Genomic DNA, 23,371 nt, shown 5'->3' on the forward strand with positions numbered 1-23,371 from the left:
TTGGAAAACATCTGCATTTCTCAGGAATGGCTTTTAACTGACCGGAGCTCTCGACGGATCTAATAATGATACCTTCATTGTTATGCACCTGCCAGACGCCACTGGGTAAATAGGGGTTTTCTGGGTCAATTTTGCGGTTCAGCATAAGTAAAATTCTCGATACAAAACAAGGCGGCCAAGGGACGCTGTGTACACTTGAAAGGCCGTATGCAGACCATTAAGCTGGAACTATATTTCAAAACAGAGTTTACAAAGAGTTTCTCGAGCTCGGTACCTTATAAATTAACAATGCTTTAGTTTACATTGCGGTGCAGGGTTTTAGTCAGGCAAATATATGGCATACCCATTCGCTCCCTTGTTCACTTGCTCGTCTGGGCTCACGCGTTTTGTCTCCTCCGCGCGCGTCTACCACCCACAGCACGCGGACCGATCATTGTTTTTTGTTATGGGGCTCCGCTTTTCGTCGTTGTTTCCCGAGCGTGTTCCCGCCGAGAGGCTCATCGTTCCGCCCCCGCTGTGACCGCAGCAGAAAGATGCTACAACGCGTTTTCGTGGCATTCTCAGCGTGCTCGGTAAAGTGAGCCGAGGTCGCCGAAAATCTTTCTTTCTTTCTTTCTTTCTTTCTTTCTTTCTTTCTTTCTTTCTTTCTTTCTTTCTTTCTTTCTTTCTTTCTTTCTTTCTTTCTTTGGTGCGTGCATTATCTCCTCTATTCTAGAAACGCTTAAGTCTCAGCTTTCAGGGTGGTCGGTTAGAGGCATTTCTTGCCCTTACCGGAAATGTAGCCTCCAGTGGCTCACGGAATCGAGGCGAGTCTATTCATATTTTTTCTAACAATGCGAGTGACCGTTCCCGCTAATCCGAATGATGCTTACAGAGTCAGGATACATACTATACAATCGGAGCACCAAGAGGACGTGTGAACGGAAAAGGTGCTGGGAGTGATTAGTCCATGACGAGCACGTGGAGAAGCATCAAAAGTTGTCGACACACGGCACGGAGGTTGATTAACTGCAACTGCAGGAAGTGGTGTTACCAGTAAATGAAATAAATAATTGCAGGGCGTGTAGCGTTGCTGTTACATTGCTATAACAAGTTTCACACAGGGGAATGGGCCATTTAAAACTGACTAAAAATCGCTTGAAATAACAATATTTTATATACGCGACACCAGCAATCCAAGAATGCAAACGACGCTCTAAAATTCCCCAACTCAGCCCTCTTTTTTTTTTCTTTTTAGCTTATTACATCTTCTATTATTTGCCTCATTGTATACTCCATCGTTTTCACTCTAGTTAGCCTCATTCACTTCATTTTCACTTGATTGCTGTAAACATCATAGACGATCGGACTTGGTGATGTAGGTGACCAGGTTGGTCTTTCGCTCTAGAGTTGGGTGAGAAACTCTCTGCTGGCTTATATGAGCTTCTCAATTCATCGCGCGATATGAAATCTGTACGTGTATCGATACGGCAGCGGTACACATGAAAGCGTCTATCTGTTATCTTTATTTCAAAAACGCCTGAAGTGTTATGCCATTAGTCGTCTTTTGCGAAGTTTTAACCCGACCAGAAATCTCAACCTCTTGGCGTATACGCCGTTCACGCCAAATGTTTTTCTGAGCGGTCATAATAGCCCTTCTGCCACCATGGTGCCACTCACGCAGACGCCGTCTATCTGCGAGAGCCATCAGTGGATGACCCCGGCCGACCGCACTTTGCTCCGAGAGTGGAACAGAGGAAGGCGACAGACGTCAAGCAGAAGAAAGCGACTGCGAAGAGGGTCGAAAGGCGGACCGGACCGCTGCCGAAACTAATGAGGTGGCGGCGCTTGCGGCGCCGGAGCTCGACTTGACGTCGTCATTTTGCCAGGACCACTTACGACGCACCGTCTGCCTGCCTGGCAGAGCGGGCCACTGAGTCAAGTTTACTGGCGCAGCACGCGTGATCGTGAACGCCATGCGCGTATTTAAGAAGAAGAAAGAAAAGGTCTTCCACGCGTGCCTCGTTGTGAACATACGGTACACACGTTTACGACGCTTGGATAAGAATGACAGGCACATCACTTGGACACGCCGGCAACGGCCTTCGCCAGGAACAGCATCACGGTGACGGTCGGCCTGCCCACTGTGGTTGCGCAGTGCGGTCGTCACTGTACGGTGATAAACGGAGCCACCAGTGTGCTCACATACCCGCATTCGGTCACGTTTCTCTTCGCCACAGGAAGCCCGTATCATGTCATTCAAACTCATCTGAAAAGCAGGTCTTACGTAAGAGTCTGTGGATGTCTCGTGCATCACAGGCGTATATTCGAGGCAGCCTAGCAAAAGAGCTTTGCCTATACCTCAGCCCCTTTGCACGTAAATACGGTGCAAATTATTTATTTAGTAATTTAGGTGTAGTTCATTTATTTTGTATTTTACCATCCCGCCGCGGTGGCGCAGTTGCTAGGGTATTTGACCGCTTTAACCGCGCGGCCGTTTTTTGAGACGAAAAGCAATGCGCCCGTGTGCTAGCTGTGCGATGTCAGTGTACCCAGGAGGTCAAAATAACCTTAGCTCTCCTCTACGGAGTCTCTCATAGCCTGAGTCGCTTTGGGACGCTAAACCCAAGAAACCAAAACCAAACAATTTGTTTACCCTCAGGGACCGACGACACTGCACAAGGGAGCGAGTTTATTAAGGTACAAAAAAAAAATATAGCAAGACATGCAGACCACAAAAAATGAATGTTGCTGTTAAGGCAAGAACGACAGTAACGGGTAGGAGGCAAAATAATCAAGGGCGCAAAACCAGCACCAAAAGTAACATCGTTATCAACCAAACAACAAATAAAAAGCAACCAAATATATATTCCAACATATCTTACAGTTTGAGATAAAGCAAGTAACATGCTCGTAAAAAAATTCCACATGTAGTAATGGCCGCAGGGCTAGATTGAAAACAACAACAAAACAACAACGAAACGTCTTCAAAAAACAGCGAAGTACAAGAACTGAGAGATTAATACATTGCCAAATTGTCTGCCAGTATTACAAATAGATTAGTAACGGCTGTGCAAAAAGAAAATTTGTACGTGATTTCGACCATGACACTAGGAAGGCGATTCCGGCTGCTATGAGTACTTTGTGGGAACATTAGTGCAACACGGTGACAGTGATCAATGCTTAATGAAGTGTAGGATGATTGTGTTAGAAGCTTTTCTATGAGGTACAGGTTACGATGAAAATTTTCATCAAGTGAACATAGGAGAAATGCTTTTCGACGTTGATATCGAGGAGGCCATCATAGACCGGCTTTTACTCTTAGCATGCGACGATAGGAAAAATTAAATAAGATCCATGATTTAGCATGCTTTCCAATTAGGTGATTAGTGGATGGACACCTGGAGGCCAGACCGAGGCCGCGTATTCAAGGTTTGCGCGAATCAACATTTTGTAAAGAAGATTTAGGCGGCTAGGACAAGGTGATAGGTTTCTACCGAGGTAGCCAACCGTATACGGTTAGCATTAGATGAACAAACGGTTATAGATAAATCTTTAATGTAAATAATGAGAAGTATAGGCTCCAATACTGAACACCGGGGCACACTGGAACCAACTGAAGAGAACTCAGAATCAGTATTTGTTCCTTTTACGAATGTTTACCGGTTAGCTAAAAAAAAAAAAAAATATTTGATGCGAGACGTATTCAGACCTTGTGAAGAGAATCTCAATATGCAGTCTGCTTGGAACTTTTCAAGAACACAGTGGAAGCGAAATTTGAAACATCAAAGTCGTACATAAAAATGTTTAACGGTAACTGTGCCAAAAATTACTGAAGATTAAGTTCATTGAAAGCTAGAAGAGCTCAGAACTTTGCACCATTAGTAACGTTGAATCCAGTGGCCGCTGCGACGTTCTGTTTATTGGCTATAACCATTGACAACTTGTATTAAGCACTACCAATGCTACCTGACAGGGGCGACGCAGTCCAATAGGAACAGAAACATGGATGTCTGAAATCTGTTGTGGTGTGAAGACTTCACGAAAACGAAACGAGTAGTTGGAAAAATTGTACAGCCTGCCCTACCAGTGCCTCAACAAGAGCGAAATACAACAAGCGGATGCCCTGCTACGCAAAGCGTATAAGAAAGCGCTCCGACTACCGCGCAACACGTCGACAGAAAAACTCATGGCTCTTGGATTGCAAAACACCTTCGAAGAGCTACGCGAGGCGCAGCTTGAGTCGCAAAAACTCAGGCTGCTGTAGACAACGACTGGAAGAGCGCTCTTACAGAGAGGCGTCTGGGAGGTCAACCATCTCAGACCGAGTAACCTTACGTTGAAATTGCAAATTAAAGACACTAAAAATGAACCGAGATTTAAGGTGCGCGCATATCTCAGAAAACTTACATGATGCTGCTCGCAGCCGCAGTGGTATCTTCACCCTCACTAGCTTCTTCACCCCTGTCACGAAAGCTACACATCTTTGAACGGGTGTGACCGTGCCCGTCACTACGCACTGCGACGCGTCAATGCGGAAATGCAAACCACAGGCGGTACCAAGCAGAAAACACGCAGTGTAGCGCGATAGATTGAATGCAGCAAGGTTTTCCTGTTTAAGCTTCCGTCGCATCCATGCAAGCCATGCACCCGATTTGCCTCTCGAGTGCTGCATTCAACCTGCGCGGTTTCTACATCAAGATTTTATTTCAAAGGATGCTTCCTTAAATGTAGCAGACATGTATAGGCTTCCGTGAAGGTCGCACTGTCTCGTCGCCACTCACGCTCACTTACTATCTCCATCTCTCTTTCTCGCTGTTCACATTTTGTCTAATCTGTCTTCCGCGCCTTTCGTCGGCTTCTGAACGGCAGTTGCGTGGTACGTGCATACCCTCTACTTACTTACTGTCATTAAAAAAAGACATATCGGCTGTAAAATCTACAGTGTCCAGGAAAGCCCACAGGATAACTCCAGGCTTGCCGTTTGCGTCTGCTGCACTGTTAGAGCTTCAATCTATAGGATCACCAGAGAGAACTGCAGAGAGAAACGCTCAAGTCCTCGCATCAAACTATACTGTATGCCAGTTTACGCTCCGGTGCTTGCCTGGGGGCACACGTTTTTTTATCAAGACCTGCATTGCCTGGAATTCCTGTTTCCTTGCAGAACACGAAATCAGCCTCAACTCTGTACTAGAATTGGCTGCTTCGACAGTAATGCACGGAAGAGACAATCAGAACGTCATTTTATCCAAAGCAGCAATGACGGCGGATATTTTTGCTTGCTCATGCGCTGTGATACACGGGTCCGCCGATCACGTGTGACAGAATTGACAGTGTGCATGCATGAGCGGACAGACCATCTTATCTGCATTGGACAATGGCATATACGAACAGGTTTACAAGCCTCACCTTCCTAGCGATCGGACACAAGTCGATGTATGCACACTGCTTCGTGGAGCGCGATGGTATTTGCATATGAGTCGTGCGAACGAATAACAAATCGCACTAGTATGGCATGTGCGTCACGTGCTATGAGTCGGCCAGGGAGCAAACTTCGAATCAGGACCTTAATAAACACGCGTCAAATGGATCAGACAGGCTCTGTACGTGTAAAGAGGCCACTCGAGTCATCATCGCTCGCTTTGTGCGAGACGCAATTTTTTGTTTTTCTGGCGACCCGAGTCTATTGAACTCTAGAGTTCAATAAAATAAAAAAAAAAATGCAGGGGCCGTTAGCTAGCGGCCACTGCATTGGACGCGCAGAGTCCATTCCTTTTTTCCCCCTTTTCTACTTGATTCTCATGTACAGTGTTGTGTGTGTGTGTGTGTGTGTGTGTGTGTGTGTGTGTGTGTGTGTGTGTGTGTGTGTGTGTGTGTGTGTGTGTGTGTGTGTGTGTGTGTGTGTGTGTGTGTGTGTGTGTGTGTGTGCGTGCGTGTGCGTGTGCGTGTGCGTGCGTGTGCGTGTGCGTGTGCGTGTGCGTGTGCGTGTGTGTGTGTGTGTGTGTGTGTGTGTGTGTGTGTGTGTGTGTGTGTGTGTGTGTGTGTGTGTGTGTGTGTGTGTGTGGCAAGGACAAAGATCAGTGATCCATCGTTCTTGGTCCTTGTCTGATTATTTCCATGCGGATATGGAGAACTGCTCCTTTTGTTGATGGGCCAGCTTGGCGGTGCATGACAACCACGAGTTTATGAGTTGAGCCAAGAAGCAGTATTATAAAATCATTACTGATGGCACTCAAGGTACTAAAGATAAAGTAGTGGTCAGTTCATGGTGCTAAAAACGGGAATGACCAATGAAAGAGGGGCAGAAGAATGGTTAGCTCCTGCTTGAAACAAATCACTCATACCAAGGAAATCACTCTGAAAACACTTGCGTTGCACGCCCACTCAGGAGCCATCAGAACCGATTGCGCACATGATTGGTGCGCCGCGCGCAAGCTAGGCTCAGCGCCACGCCGTGGTTCGTGTACCCCGCGACTTTGCACCGCGAGGGTATCACTTTCGGCTTGACACACTAGACAATGCGTAACGCCGGAGCTTGTATTCTTTCTCGCTCTCTCATTGTTCTTTTGCCTTCATGTACCTGCCTGCAGAGTCGGCGGTTAGCCGGTGTGTTCCCACGGCACCGGCGGTTTCGGACGAGCGGCTGGGGCGTGTCGTCGACGTTGCCTTTCCTGCTGCTGGTGGCGTGTGCCCTCGCCGTGCGACAGGCGGCCTGCCAGCGCTCCATGGGACCCAAGCTGGTCGACATGTCCTACGTCTTCGACAAGAATACTGTCTACCCGTCTCCGTCGGCAAACTTCTCGCTGGCCGTCAGCTACCGCAAAACCAAGCACGGAGTCCGGTAAAGTGGATAGAAAATCGGGGCAAATCCTTTTAGTTTGCGTACGGCCGCCAGCAGTATATATTGCCGCGGCTTGCGACAGCAAGAACCATTTGACAAGTCAGATTCCGTGTAATAGGCCATCATTACGAACTTATCGCGTAGCATGTCCCCGCACTCTATGCCTGCGTTTGTTTTCCTTTTCTTTTTTTCGCAATTACAAGTTAGTTACGCGGTGAATGCTCCTCACAGGTGGCCGAAAGGTGACTCTAGTTGGTTATGACGTGTCGTTTTCCTGCTCCTGCTGCAGCAGACACAGGAGCAATAAATCTCTGGAAAGTTGCGCTTGAAGGGTACAGAAGTTGCATGAGAGAAGATGATTAGCACGAAAAAGTTTTCGGCATCGAGTTGACATCTGCCTTCTACAGTGTATACTATAGCATTGGCCACAACATCCGGTTTATTCGAAGTGACGATATGAGTTTTTCAACGTCAGTTAGAAAAAAACATTTTATGACACAAATTTTTGCCCGGTCTTAATTTGAATTATTGATGGTTGCCTGTGCGGGGCCCATTACTGATGGGACCTACGCTACCCTACAGGCTGCAGTTCACTTTTTTAGATAATCGGTTTCCATCCGTTCCGGAATTCTTGTTCCATCGTGCTTACATCTAATTCTGCTGAACACGTGGAAAGCCTTAATAACACTTTTCACTAGATTCGACTAGTGCTTAAAGAAGTTGCACAAGTACAGCTTTCTTGGGCATTACATTTAATTGCTAGGCAACACTGGAAAAATCAAGTACGAACACATTGATCGGAATCAGGTAATCTTCCGGTGCGTACTAAAAATCGTGATTTTAATCTTTCTCCTTCGCTAGACTAACACAGAGTTATCAATACTCTCAGAAAACTAAATGGGGCGCGTTTATGACACTGAATTGCAGAAACCTACCAGTTTTCGGAGGCGGAGTTGGCGTATATAATGATTGCTATGATGCGACATTACGATATGCTTTTCCTGAAATTTTCGGTATGCTTCGGTGAGCCGGTGCAGTGCTCTCTAAGTTTCCGTTTCATTAAATTTCTCAATTGTTCTGGTATCTGTGAACAAATGGCAACAGTTTTTTTTTTTTTTTTTTTTTTTTTGCCAGCTGTTGCACACTGTGGGAGACGTCTGTTCGAGGAGCGGCACAAACTCACGAAACGCTACTGCAGCTATTTACACATTTAGGAAGAGAGGAGTTGCAACTTCGGCTTTACACGCGCTGAATTCACGCATCACGTCCATCACCGGAGTACGCGGTTTCCTTGTGAACAAACTGTCATGAGAAATGCAGCGAGCAGCATATTTCGCTGTTCCGAGGAAAAAGCTCTCCTTTATTCCGGGAGATATGGCAACGCAAGCAGAAAGGCGAGAGCTTTTCTTCTTACTGCTACGCTTTTTATTTACTCAAAGTTCTTGTTTTCTTTTCGGCGACCCAAAGGTCGGCTCCTGCTCGCGGCGCTGCAGGAAGCTCGGCACACTTTACTCTCGGAAGATGAATCCGCGGATGCTTTCTCTTTCCTCAAAGATCGGCTATTTCAGTACGAAGCGGGGCTTCCTACTCTGGTTCCACGCCTCGTCTTCTCTTCTTGCGGTAAAAGTCGAATCGTGGGATGGGCTTCCTACGCGCCTCTCTCTATATACATTTTTTTTTCGTTGGCGTACACCATTCCTTTGCGGTTCAAACGTTTTCAGGTTTGTCTTGCTCTTGCGTTCGTCGCGCTTTTATCGCGTAAAGAGATCGCGACGGTCGGTTTTAAAAGGTCACGTGCTCTGCTAGTTGTTCGAACTGCGCTCTTTTCCGACACGGCACCTGCAAGGTGCCAAGAAGTATTCCGCAGCGGGTAAAGGAAAGAGAAGTAGCCCTTCGCACAGAAGACTAGAGTGGCATTAAGAGGGCCCCTCCAAGAGTCGTCATGGTTCTGTTCCACATTCCCCCTCACTTCCATTCCAACGGCGCGTTCGAATAATAATACACCTGGGTATCATCCGCAGCGTTCTTAGAAATTTCGTTCGACCACCACACTCCACTGACCCGGAGCTCATGCTGTGCCATGACGTCTTACTTTTATTTCTCTGTCTCCCTTTTGTTCGCAGTGTATATATAAAAATTGTTTTCCTTTCAAGCCGCTCGTTCGCGCGTAGAAAGTTAAACGCTGTCTTCCTGGAGGCATCGACTGGAACGGTGCAGTCGTCGCGTTCTTTGAATTCTCGACTCACTCCGCTCCCTCCAAGGCACGGCTGAGTCGAGGCGGCATCGTGCGCGGAAGAAACAAAGGCGCTCGAAAGAGACGCTCCGAAGCGTGCCCCTGATCTGCAAGAACGAGAATCTCAGGACAAGGAGGCGGAGGAGGAAGAACTCCAGGGAAAGCTTGGGACGAGGTCAAGGCAACGATTACATGCGCTTTGCGAAAAGAAACGATCGTTTTCGCTTTCTTTATTTTACTTTTGTTTTCAGTGCCCAAAATGGCACGAAACTGAACGTGAGAACATTGCGTAGGTTTTATACTGCAGCCCTCATCTCTGGTAACTTGTGTGCGGCGGGCGAGCTGGAGGCATTTATACAGATCACTGTAATCGCGAATCATGATCATTATCACCAGCATGCAGCAACAGCAGCAGCAGGTTTTGCCACACATTTACTTTCGCTCTTATTAAATTCAATGTAAAAATGGACAGACATGCATTTTTGGGCATTGTTTCGCTGTTTCTCATCGTTCTAATGCCTATTTTTGACTCTCACATTGCCTTGCCTTGTAATAAAAATGAGCCCCAAATGACGTAACCGCAATGAAAGAAGCATACTGGTTCGCAATGACTCCCACGCAGTTTTAGGTTGTCTGCGCTACAAAATGGCGCTCCACTATACGCGCGTGACTTATTCCTATCAGAGCTACTGAGATTAGGGTCCAGGGAATCAACCTGCATATATTTGCGCACGCTCAGTCTCCTAGCAAGTGGCAGGGGGTCCCGGAGGGTAGGGGGGGGGGGGGGGGGTACAACGAGAAATCAGGCGTCATTCAATTCGTTTTAGAGCTTTAGCTCTACTGGGTTTAAGTTTCGCGTTATTCCTGCACCTATTACTCTATGCGTTCCACAGATTACTTGTGCGCCGCGTGATGTTTCATCTCGCGCAGTGCAGCAAACATTGTCGTCTTCATCGCTGTGCAGTAAAGGTCGCCGTCTTAAGCTCCAGCTGGTTGGTTGGTTTGTGGGGTTTAACGTTCCAAAGCGACTCAGGCTATGAGAGACGCCGTAGTGGAGTACTCCGGAAATTCCGACCACCTGGGGTTCTTTAACGTGCACTGACATCGTACAGCACACGGGCGCCTTGCTTTTCGCCTCCATCGAAAAGCGGCCGCCGAGGGCGGGATTCGATCCCGCATCTTTGGGAACAGTAGTCAAGCGCCGTAACCACTGCGCCAACCCGGCGGGGTTTAAGCTCCAGCTGCAAAACAATACCGCTGTGCATTGAGCATCGTCGTCTTCCTCAAGTTCCACCCGGGCTGCTCCTTCATTAAACGCAGATAAATACGCCTACACATGCGTCATCTCGCTAAAGACAGAGATTGCTGCGTATCCAAACAGGCTGCTAAGACAAGCCACACTAGCCCGTTGGCGAGAAGCTTATCAAGCACAAAAGAGAACAAAGATCGACCCAAGTTTCACGCTCGCGAAACTTAGTTCAAAGATACTTTAACCTCTACAAGTTTTCCTTCAAATTTAGTCTGCTAAACAAAATTATTTAATATTTCATGAGCGGAGCGCGTAGCAAGTGGCGTTTCTGCTTGTGCGATGTTTGAAGATTGTAACAGCATGTAAAAGCACACTCGTGTTCCCGCTTGCGCTGTGCGCTTTTGGATTTTGCCTGCCTGGAAGTATCGAAGCCTGTTGAACTTTGCAGCTCATGCATTAAACAGAGGAAAAGCTACATCAACTTCGCACTAGCGTGTGTAGAGGATGGCACTTTTCGTGCCGGATAACATTTTTTTTTTAGGCAGTTAAGGCACAGAGCTCTAGACCAGCAGGGTCACGACACCTCAAGATTTAGATTTCAAGATGGTCTCATTGGAACTGCCTAATCCCACTTTCATTACCAGTTATAAGAGTTATGGTTAGTATTTGCTACCATGTACAATTAAAACTCGATTTCACGAAGTTGAGCGGAGCCGCGAAATATTTTGTTAAATCGCGAACTTCGTTAAATCGAGGAAGTCATTTCTCGTTCACTTAATCCGATAAAGTCGATTGTTATATAGTGTCGCGGTATCAGGGAAGTACCGCGGCGTCATATTTTCGAAGCGTAAATGCGCTGAAAATGAAACTTTTGAAAGCACATAACAGCCAACATAAACAAAGGCACGGGGAAGCTGTACTGTTACGTCATTGTTAAATGCAATTCCAACTTTACCATTATGCTATATCGCTACAATGAAATTCCGGCCCGCGCAACCACCGACACCGATAGCGCGTATGAAACGAAGCAACGAAAACTTTACCTCGGCAAGGACCCCAGGGGACTAAATTTCTTTCACAGCAAAGACGTCGCAGATGTTTGCTTGCTTACGGCTTGTAAGCAACATCTATCGGCTTTTTTTGTGTGTGTGTTCTTTTCTCATGTGTTCCGGCAAACTGTCGCAGCAGGTTAAGGCCGACCATAATTTGTCCTATTTGCTTCCTATCGCTGGCGAAATCTCGTGAATTAACCTCAGTATAACCCGAGTTTCGCATCGCGCAGTTTAGCAAAAGCGGGACGTAGTTGCTGCACGATGTTACCGTTGGCTCGCAGTCAATACATCCTTGAGCGTTTTGTACAAAATAGACCAGAAGTAGACATTTTCGCCTTCAATCTTCAGAAAATGTTTCGTTAAATCGGGACGGATAGCGAAATTAGTTTCGTTATTTCGAGTTACTCAAAGCATTGGACCATATGAGCGTCTTAGGAGAAATCGGGATATCTTCGTTACATCGGGTTTCGTTCAATCGAGTTTTGACTTTATGTAAATAATGACGAACTAATTGAACATTAACTACTTTCAGTACTGGTTGTCACAGCTTAGTTGCCGAAAATTAGTGCTTTCGTTCTCGTTTGTTCGCCTTTTATACGGAGTTCGTTTTCATCATTACTGGGCTCATTAAGAGAATGAAGAGGAATTGTTCGCCGGTAGAGGCAATAAAATCCCGTCATGCTTCGCTGCTTGCCTTTGCAACTGGGGCGGGTAGAGTGAGGAGGCGCTGTCGCAGAAAAAGAAAGAGTGCAGAGTGCATAGCACTACTGGTCACCTGGTGGCGCATTGCGCCAACAAGCGTTCTTATTCATACACTTAGGCAGTCCTAAGTGTATCGGCTGAATTTTTTTGTTCACCTATACGTAGCTGATATTTTTATGACGAGTGTGAGGTTAGCGGAAGCCACTTCTTTTCTGCAGTTATGAGGAACTTGACGACCAGAAGTGCCGCATGGGCTATGGGGGAAGTCGTAATGAAGGGCTTGGATTAATTTAGAGAACCTAGGGCCATCGCTCACTAACGTCACACACCGGACGAAAGCTGTTGCATTTCGCCTCCTTCGAAATGCGGCCACCGCGGCGGGGTTCCGAACCAACGTCCTTGAGATAAGCAGCCGAGCGCCAAAGCCACTAAGCCACGGCGGCTATAGCGATTCCTATTTTAAGTGTAAAGCCATCAGCACTCTGAATAGCCCTTTTTTTTGTGTGTGTGAAAAGACCTGCACCATTGTGCCCTACTGTCGTCATCACCAGCGGTGATATGCTGGTAGAGGTCAAGGCCTTTCCCGTTCAATCAGTCGCGTCGTGCGCCGGACAAGATCCCTATATGAAAATCATATCCAGAATTTCCCCGCCACATGTGATTATGCAGCACATTTGATCATTAAAAGCTCAGCATATTCTTTACAAGTATAAGCGGCAGTGCTTGCAAACATCATGGCACCGAGTTCGTTACTCTAGCACACCAGTTTCCTTCACTGAGCATTGTGTGTCCCGCATCTGGTTTTCATTAATCCAAATGTCAGCTACGATGTTATTGATTCAGGTTTGCTTTTTATGTTACTGCCATTTCTGATTTTTTCTTGTCCCTGCCGATGAGAGCGAGCGTTCCATTCTTTGGCTTGAGTACCGCGAAGTACTCTACAATAAACAGGCAGCTGTTCAACGAAAGCTAATAAACGGCTTCATCTGCACGCCAGGAAGAACATTAGGGGCACCGGTAGTCGCATTCCACCAACCGCGCAATTAACCGCGACCTCCCTGTCGGAGTAAAAAAGAGCCCGCGGGCAGAGCTCTCTTGAGAGAGGCGTGGTGAACGCAAGTGGGAGCAACAGCGCTCCTGAGGACCGGGTACAGGTGTGGCAGCAAAAGCTGCGGACGCTAAGCGCCCGCGTAGTAGCTTAGCTGGCACTCTGTCCTTGTTTCGAAACGCAAAAAGATTGTTATGCAGTCAGCTTCCACATGAAGTCGTGCCCTTCCCGGTGGAGTTCGGCCCCACTAATTAGAAATGTGTGTACGCCAGAGCAGCTGACGTTGTGACTCGTGAGTCGTGACCGGCAAAGTTAACGGTGCAAAAACCGATGACGCTTGTGCCAGGCCTGGCTAGATTCTGCAGTTCGATAACCAATTGCAGTCGTAGAGGGGAAATACAGATGTTCTCTCTTAATTGTTCTCTTCCTTAGTTTACGATCCGCATTATCCACTAGATATGGCATGATCTTCCTATGACAGTGCGCCACATTGTATCTTCGGGTTTTTGGTACCGTGCATCAAGATGCAAAAAGGTAGATCAAGAAATTATATCGCACAGCCTATGCCACATCGATGTTGTATGAGCGGTAACACTTTTGAAATAAAAGTTCTTGGTGCTCCTTTCCATCGAAACTCATCGGGTAAGCTTTGACTTGCTAGAAGCGACACGCTACCATCCTGCTCTGTGTCTTTTGCATCCAACGCATTGCCTTCAGTAAGCATAGAGGAGGAACGCCGGTGCACTGTCTTCGTATTCTCCTGCCCCGTATCAAGGGTCAAATTGGGTGGTATGGTGACCATTAGCTTCATTATCAGGGGCCGAATTACGCAACGACCACTTCACAACAACTGTTACAAATCTGTCAGTCAAGTCCCCACCCCTATTGGTCGGCTGGTTCGCAGGTCAGAATCGGCCAATAGGAGCACGGCTAGCCGATCGGTTTGTGACAGGTTTGTGGCAGCTTTTGTGATGTGATTGGAGCGCAGTTCGGCCCCAGAACTCTGCGGGCGCGTGAACGTAAACTGAGTCTCGTATACGCAAGACTGACTCCCATCGGTCCTGTCAGTCCTTGGGCGAAATAATTGTCCCAAGTGATTACGGAGTGCCCAGGTCACGTGTCCTGGGGCGTGTTACGCGAGCTCCAGATGCCGGTGACTAATGCCGTGGTGAGAATTACAGTGACCTGCTAGCGGTTCCATTCATGCACCCAGGGTCACCGCGAGGCGCACGGAGCGGTGGCGGGTATAATTCGTGCAACTAATTAAGCGCAGTACTGTCAAGGCTGCGCATGCGGTCGGCGAATTCAGGAAGAGAGAGAAAACCCGCTCTAAACATATTGCCCGTCACCTGCGTAGTGGGGCTTTAACAAGGTTCGTTCTTGCGCATATTGTCAGCGATAAATTGAGGGGAAAAAAGGCGAGGGGAGAGGGGAGAGGGGGGGGGGGGGGGGGGGTGGGGGGGGCTTCTTAGCTAAAAACACTGAAGGGTGTAACACAACCCTAGGAAATGGAACTTTATACGAGCTTTTCTTTCTTTACTGGCAGGCATGCCTCGTCATTCGCTCAGCTTTCACCTCCGAGTGCACCGAATTAGTGGAGTTTGTATACATACAGATTGGAGGCAGGGAAATTTGTCGCTTACGAGGTTATCTCAAGGAAGAAAACGGCTTTGTACAGAGAGAAAAGTATGAGGGTAATAACACTTTGTCCTGTAGCCTTGTTATCTTTGAGGTCACACGTGGCGATGTCATGTAGAAAATGGAAGAAGGATGTCGGCATACCCTTGCAAGTATTTTTCCCAGTAATTGTGACGTTCGGTTATGCAGTACCTCAGACTGGCGCCCTCGAAATTAACAGTAAAAAAGCGGAAACAGCAAAAGAAGCATGCATCTTCCATGTTGTCTCCTCTTAGAGTTTTAGCGGTGTAAATTTATCAGCTGAAACTAATTGCTCGTGGTCATAGATCTAAGAAGTGTAAAAGCAATCCCTTATGTATCTTCATTTTTTAATTTACTTGGTTCCAAAAATTAATATGTTAAAAATATTATTATGGCATTACTCATATCAACATACCAGAGCAAGGAAGCTGCTTAATATTATAAACAATGTTAGTTACTTGCATTACCACTATGCGCGTGTAGGGATACATATCGTCGTCACAAGACTGGGGTGCATGCATCACGCGTGTTAAGTGCAACCGCAGAAGCCATTTTGCACTGATAAAATGGCTGCATTGAGTAAGAACGACAAACGACACTTTGTTTACGTTCCTCCACTACGTACATTTTATTTTCCTTGTCCTGTATTTGTCGATTGACTATATGCCAGGCAAGGGCAATAGTAGAAACTCCATTAGCCCTTTGTAACTGAGTCTTCCGTGCGCACTCTTTCGGAACTAAAGTGTTTTGGAGCCAAAGCCGTTCTGACATCTTCCTCTACTTTCCTTCGCTTCAGGTACCAAGAGGAAAACTTCTGCTCTTCGACGCGCGGCGGCACGCACGTGATTGCACCACGGCACCTGCTCAAGGGCCGCTGGTCCGTGACCGACCTGCCTCTCAACCGGCTGGTGGTGCCAGGAGCGGTCGTCGACATTGCCATCCATGTGCTGCGTAGCCGAGATTACCGACTGCGCATCGCCGACATCATGCGCTGGGAAGACATCCACGGCCGGCTGCCCCAGGGTTGCGTTCTCTTCGTACGAACTGGCTGGTCCCGCTACTGGCCGTCCTGGTACAAGTACCACGGCCACCCGGCAGCCAACAACACCCTAGCTTCGCTCGACTCTAGGCCGCACCACCCAGGCATCCACCCGGACACGGCGACGTGGCTGGTGTCCAAGAGGAAAGTGTACGGAGTCGGAATCGACGCCCCGTCCCTCGACTACGGACTCTCAAAAGACCTGGGGGCGCAGCACGTCCTGCTCGCAGCCAACATCTACGGACTGGTGAACGTCGCCCACCTTCAGGAGCTGCCGTCCGTCGGATCGACGGTCTTTGTATTCCCTATGAAGATTCGAGGAGCCGGCACGTCGCCTGTGCGCATTTTGGCAGTGGTGCCTTGATGGATACGAGGACTTGTAGTGGGAATTTTTTTAATAGCTGAAAGTGCGCCGAATACACGTGAGAGAAATGAGTAGCGAAGCCAGAATGAAAGCTCGGTGCGATATCCTATGGTTGCAGAGGCCATGATTATCAGACCAACGATTTATTGCGAGTTCTCTCCTGCAGTTCATTTAAACACTGAACGATATCGCTGGTTTTGGTCTGGATACAGACTTAATTTCTTCGGCAAGTGTAAAACGGGACATTTAAATTGAACTTACAAGGAACGTTCATTGGAAACGTTGGACCGGAGACAATCTTGTTTCCCTGTCGGCATGCAATGCACTGTTGTTTTCGGGAAGTCCTCGAACTCTTGTGATGAACAACGTCCCTTTTTGAAAAAAGGGTATGGGTGACATAAGAGATAATTTAAGTGGCCCGGGGAGTTACCATTCTTCACATTTTGCGCTGACGTAACGGGCCCCATCGCATGCCCCATAAATAAGAACGTGTGCTCGAAATGCAAAACCGTTCAGCGTATAGCGTTCGTCATGCCATGTGATGTAAAAAAACCTGCCCCCCCCCCCCCCCCCCCCCATGATTTTGACGAGGCATGCATACTGAATGCGTTTAGAGTTATGTTGTGCACCATGTCATTTTACCTCATTATTTATTTCGCTCTAAAATGAACACACCGCAGGCACACTCTGCTATCAAGTGAGGCAAGCAGTTATTCTCGTCAAATTATTTGTTAATATCGGCGGTCTCTGCGTTCTTGTTTCACAAATGTATCACAAACTTGGTGAAAAATGTACCATAAGTAGATGTCTGCTTGCAGATTACGCCAATACTGCAATATTACAACTTTTACGATCGTTACAGTTTATGCATTTGCCACAATACTTCGCATTTAAATTCATATCTGATGCGCTGTTGTTGCACTTACCACGATTTCCTAGATCACTGTACATGTGTCTGAATGTTTTATTCGACATGAATTTACCAAGGAAGAGAGTTTAGTTCACGCCTCCTGTTTTTCGGTTTTTCATTGTAAATAAATCCAATAAAATCCAATTTTATTTTAGCACTTTCGTGAACAATAGGCTCACTTCACCTTAGATGGCTAAAGGTGTACTTATGGAACCATATACAACAGCAAATTCGACATGCGCGCCACTTTCGGCGTCCTCTTGTGTTACCATTTGCGAGCTTATTGGGCATTACATTGAGTCATTGCTGGTCGTATATTGAGCACTGCCGGCAACTTGACATAATTCCGAGATATCTGAGGCTGCTATGTCTACGATACTCCGCAAAGCAGCTTTTGACGCACCACCACGAGTCGGCCATCTCTGCACCTCCTTGTGAAACTTTCCTCGGTAATAGAGAAAATCACCGATCTACATCGCTTTCTCCGCGGCTGTGCCTATTGGAATTGTTACGGCTGCACAAAATCCCACGTGTCCAGTCTCCTGTGGCAACGAAGGGCGTTGTGCGTGATGTGTAAAATTTCATCTTAGTGTGTCCATTATTTCGTTATGAGCGTCAAACACTGGTGCGCAGCGTGAGAAGGCGGAATGTGCTGCTGGACAGCGCAGTAGGAGTTGGGCTGTCTGAGGGTACACGAATTAAGCAGGATCCTGTATCTAAGTTACTTAAGAAAATTTAGTAGGCTATACTGGCCTTAAATGACAATAGAAGAAGGCGAAATTCTTATTCGGCCATTAGACAGGGGAAGGGGGGGGGGGGGATTATTGTCATAGTTATCGTGCGGCTTACTTTTCACTGTTCTCTAAAATCACCGCCACCACTACTTTCTTGCTGCGCAACTTCTCGGATAATTGTCGTGCAATGACTAATAGAAACAGTGGTCTAAATCTTGCAAGAATTGAACAAAGGACCCATGAAAAGCTACTTACAAAAACTAGAAAACGTACCCGAGTAATAGGTATCCCACCAGTCGACTTCGCCAAGCAACAATATTTAAGCTATAGCGTCACCAACACATATCGGCAATTGTCTTCTCCCGTCTCAATTCAACGCGCGCCGACGCGGAAGAAAAACAAAATGAAGAAAACACGCCGCGACGGCGCCTCACCACGTCCCGTTCCGCCCGCGTCTCTTGGGGGCATCCAATAACGTCATTTGTGCGGTTTGCGCGGGGGGAACGTGCCCTAATCGGTAGGGAGTGGTTGCCAGGAGCAATTTTTAAAAATCGTATGTAAATTATTGACTCCACGCAAAACATTTAAATTTAATACACACAAAGATCACCTTCATTGATTTCTTCCCCTAGGATATCAGTGCAAGCACCATTTCAGAGGCCCTTTAGATGCGAACAGCTAACTAATCATCATGAGTTGTAAATGCAACTATAGCTAACCTTGAGTGCGGGCCATAAAAGAGCGCTACTCCTAATTTTCAGGCTGCGACAGTCGTAAAATTGGTTAATTGCCATCGTGGCAGAACCAGTGGTATGTGAGATAAAATAATTAAAAAAAAAAGCTATCGTACGATAAAACGATATGACGCAATCTGCATCCCCGTTTTTATCTTCTTTTTTTTTTTGCTTATACGTATTCTTACAGTCCTATCTACGGCCGCCGAAGAATGGCAGAAGTCCTCCCAGGAGATCACCGTTGAGTAATGTGCCAAGAATTCCTGTGAAGATTTCTGAAAAGAAAAAGAAATGAACTCTTAATGGTGACGAAAACGAGCGCCACCGTACCTTTCACACAGTACTACGTCATACGCCCTTTCTGTTGCAGAAGTTGTACTGCGGCATGGAGAACAAGCGCAATATGCAAAAAATTTATTCTAGTAACGGCGCGCGAACGGTTTGCAAAGGACTGTGATCTCTTCCCATCTGTGTTTCTGATAAGAGAGATTATAGATTCAACTCGTGGTCACGACAGCCAAATTTCCTTGTGGCAGTTACCAAATGCGCTGAAGTTTTGGCCGAAACATCTGTGTCCCAAGATTTCGCACTGCTCTGACAAGCTGCGCAAGTGCGAGAAATTGGTACCGAACCTTGACTTTGCTGTCTTCAAAAACCAGCATGCAGGCATTTGTACACTACGCCAATCAACCTAAATGTTGGTCCATTCTAATCAGTAGAGCGCACAGCAATAATCAGTTACTGCGAGCGAGCTCTGCATCGCCCAGCTGCACGCTTCGTCATCGCGAAGGTGCTATAGCGTGTCCACAGAACTGCCATGTCTGCGCAGTACTGTGGTCGACAGCACGTGCAAAGTGCAGGCTCTATCCACCTTCGCCAATTGTAAGTTTCCTCCTGTCGACAGCACGTGTAAAGTGCAGGCTCCATCCACCTTCGCCACTTGTAAGTTTCCTCCTGTCGACAGCAAGTGTAAAGTGCAGGCTCCATCCACCTTCGCCAATTGTAAGTTTCCTCCTGTCGACAGCACGTGCAAAGTGCAGGCTCCATCCACCTTCGCCAATTGTAAGTTTCCTCCTGTCGACAGCACGTGCAAAGTGCAGGCTCCATCCACCTTCGCCAATTGTAAGTTTCCTCCTGTCGACAGCACGTGTAAAGTGCAGGCTCCATCCACCTTCGCCAATTGTAAGTTTCCTCCTGTCGACAGCACGTGCAAAGTGCAGGCTCCATCCACCTTCGCCAATTGTAAGTTTCCTCCTGTCGACAGCACGTGCAAAGTGCAGACTCCATCCACCTTCGCCAATTGTAAGTTTTCTCGTGTCGAAAGCACGTGCAAAGTGCAGGCTCCATCCACCTTCGCCAATTGTAAGTTTCCTCCTGTCGACAGCACGTGTAAAGTGCAGGCTCCATCCACCTTCGCCAATTGTAAGTTTCCTCCTGTCGACAGCACATGTAAAGTGCAGGCTCCATCCACCTTCGTCAATTGTAAGTTTCCTCCTGTCGACAGCACGTGCAAAGTGCAGGCTCCATCCACCTTCGCCAATTGTAAGTTTCCTCCTGTCGACAGCACGTGTAAAGTGCAGGCTCCATCCACCTTCGCCAATTGTAAGTTTCCTCCTGTCGACAGCACGTGCAAAGTGCAGGCTCCATCCACCTTCGCCAATTGTAAGTTTCCTCCTGTCGACAGCACGTGCAAAGTGCAGGCTCCATCCACCTTCACCAATTGTAAGTTTCCTCCTTTCCTGTGAATCAAATGCTCTTGGTCCGAGCAAAGCTCTTCATGTGGCTTCCAAGCAAAAGAAAGCCATGCGTGTTCTCACCGGTCACCGCTGGGCATCAACTTCGTGCGAGATCAATTTTGGCAACTCGTGTTTTCATTCGCGGCTTCACTCGACGGCACGGTGAGCGTATTGTAATCGATTCACCAACGTTACGATTACCTGAATTCACATTGGAAATACTCAATTTTCCAGTGTTGTTTGCTGACAGGTGCAGCCTCCTGCTCTGACAGGGAAAGCTCTATGGTCACATGACCTGATTGCCAGGGCGGCCAAGGGCTTCTACAGGCTCCGCCTCCTGTTATTGTACTTGTCCACCGTTGTTTGCTACAGCAGATAAAAATTTCGTTCACCACGACACACTTCTTGCTTAGTGGCGCCGCGAGTGCGTTTGCCTTCTAACGTAAGGGCAATATTATAAAAGTAAAGATAGACAACAGAGACGCAAAATAATCGGTGTTTTTCGCGAACGGAGCACGACATGCTAGAATGCGAAGCGTTTGAGAGAACTCAACAGTGGCGGGGTTTTTGCTCGCAGAGAAGTTCGTTGCGCTCACGCCGCTTACGAAAGCAGACGAAAACATTTGTAAAAAAGTATACAAGCTTTAGCTGCTCTAGCAGGATTAAAAAGCCTTGCAGCTGCTTTGAGGCAAGTTATGGAGCTCATGGTTTTATGCCCGATATCGTCTGCAGGAACACGCGAAGAGTTCTCAGACAGTGCACGGAATCTAACTGAATATTGCCGCCAGCACGGTGCTTCACTTTCCTGGGAACTGTACTGTTGGACAGAGCTTCTAGGCTTCCCAAGAAAAAGCAAACGCGGTGCTCGGGTTAGCAAGCAGTTCGGGACTGTCTGGAACTGAAATCGAATCGAATGTGTCCAGTGATTGACAGTGCAGTTTCCTTCCCTCTGCAATTGTTTTCGTTCTTTTCTTGCCTATGAGATAGTGGGCCGAAAGCTGCAGAGGCAGGTTCAGTTGTACATTGGAGGCGGAGGCAGACAATGACTAGACAGCCATGAGCCGATGTTCAAATCACAGTGCTGCCAAGTGCACATTGATCTCCAATAGGTACAAGCGTTCCACTGATCTTGTGCTCGGCTTATCCGGGGGCGAAATGTGCTTGAGGAAACGGATGACCTACCCCACCTTTAGTAGACAATAAAGTTCTTGCACCATGGCCCCCTTTGGACAAAGCTGCTTTTGAACAAGAAATTAATAGTAATCAGGTGTCTATTTTAATTGAGGCACTCTTGCTAATTATATTTCGAAATGTCTTTCAGAGATCATCTTACGAGAAGCATGTACTACCTTGCAAATGCCTGCAAACAATTACGTTTCACCATTAGGATTAGCCCGAAAAATTTATTTCATCCTACCCATTGCACTTCCACAAAACCTAATTTCAATTACGTATGGTTCACTCCGCCAAATCAGGTGCAGAATAAGTCCGAATGCAAATTTTCTTAAATAAATTATATAATGACAAGGTATTTAAGTTTGGCACGGTTCAGTCGTTCAGTCGTGTCCGACTCTTCGTGACCCTATGGACCATGTCACGCCACGCTTTCCGGTCTCTCACTATCTTCCTAACATCACATAACTTCATCTGCAGTGCCTCGAGGATGCCATCTAACCATCGCGTTCGCTGCCTACCCCTTCTCCGGCGACCCTCAACTTTTCCCAACATCAAATCTTTCTCCAGCGACTCCTCTCTTCTCATCAAATGACCAAAGTAGCTGAGCTTTAACTTTAGAATTTGACCCTCCAATGAGCAGTCAAGGTTTATGGTTGACAATATCGACTGATTTGATCTTCTGGCAGTCCAAGGAACTCTCAAGAGTCTTCGCCAGCACCACAATTCAAACGCGTCAATTCTTCGGCGGTCAGCCTTTTTCACGGTCCAACTCTCGCATCCATACATCACAACTGGAAAGACCATAGCACGAGTTATACGGATCTTGATTGGCAGATTAATGTCTCCGCTCTTTACTAGGCGGTCAAGGCTAACCATTGCTCTCTTTCCCAGAAGCAGGCGTCTCCTAATTTCATGGCTGCGGTCTCCTTCTGAGGTAATCTTGGAGCCCAAGAACCGAAAATCTGTCACAGCTTCCACTTCTTGTCCATTGATGCTCCAGGACTGCATAGGGCAAGACGCCATGATCTTTGTCTTTTTAATGTTCAGTTTAAGCCCAAACTTCTCACTCTCTTCTTGTACGCGCATCAGAAGTCTCTTGAGTTCCACTTCACTTTCTGCCATTAAAGTGGTATCATCCGCATATCTAAGGTTGTTGATACGTTTTCCAGCAATCCTCACTCCAGCTGAAGACTCGTCCAGACCAGCCTTCCTCATGATGCACTCTGCATATAGGTTAAATAGGCAGGGCGACAGTATGCAGCCTTGCCTCACTCCTTTCTCGATCGGAAACCAATCAGTAAGACCATGCCCAGTTCTGACTGTGGCCTCTTGCCCTTCAATCAGGTTCCTGAGGAGACAGATGAGGTGAATTGGAACTCCCATCTCTTGGAGAGCTTGCCACAATCTGCTGTGACCTACGCAGTCAAACGCTTTCGCATAGTCAATAAAGCAGAAGTAGGTGGGTTTCTGGAACTCTCTTGCTTTTTCCATGATCAAGTCTTCCGGCGCCATATCATTAATGGTATTGTGACTGGCCACAGGGTTTTCTTGGCAGGAAATACTGGAGTGGGTTGCCATTACCTTCTCCAGTGAATCACATTTTGTCAGAACTCTCTGCCGTGACCTGTCTATCTTGGGTGGCCCTACACAGCAGAGCTCACGACTTCATCGAGTTTCGCAAGCCCCTCCGCCACGACAAGGCAGTGATCCATGAAGGGGAAAGTTTGGCACAGTGGATGCAAATTTCAGGAAAGCATGAGAAAACATTCTCATGCTTTCAGTGGATGCAAATTTCAGGAAAGCATGAGAAAACATTTTAACGCGTCGACATGAGTCAGTGAGCTGTTTTCGAATCATGTTCTCACGCCGCATACACTGTTTGTTATCTGGAATGAAATTTTCAGCGTACTGAGTT

General features: G+C 47.1%; 1 protein-coding gene across 1 annotated transcript in view; it reads left to right on the forward strand.

Moving 5' to 3' along the window:
- LOC146185761 (uncharacterized) overlaps positions 1-16,719 on the forward strand; it is a 57,755-nt gene extending 41,036 nt beyond the window's left edge. Inside the window, exons 2-3 of the mRNA XM_084606682.1 lie at positions 6,570-6,820; positions 15,560-16,719. Of these exons, the coding sequence (XP_084462808.1) occupies positions 6,705-6,820; positions 15,560-16,166 (723 nt within the window). The 5' untranslated portion in view covers positions 6,570-6,704 and the 3' untranslated portion in view covers positions 16,167-16,719. The remainder of the gene's footprint in view (positions 1-6,569; positions 6,821-15,559) is intronic.
- Positions 16,720-23,371: the final 6,652 nt, after the last annotated feature.

Source organism: Amblyomma maculatum, chromosome 6 (assembly GCF_055883805.1).
Source record: "Amblyomma maculatum isolate TAMU_Amacu chromosome 6, ASM5588380v1, whole genome shotgun sequence".
Lineage (NCBI taxonomy): Eukaryota > Metazoa > Arthropoda > Arachnida > Ixodida > Ixodidae > Amblyomma > Amblyomma maculatum.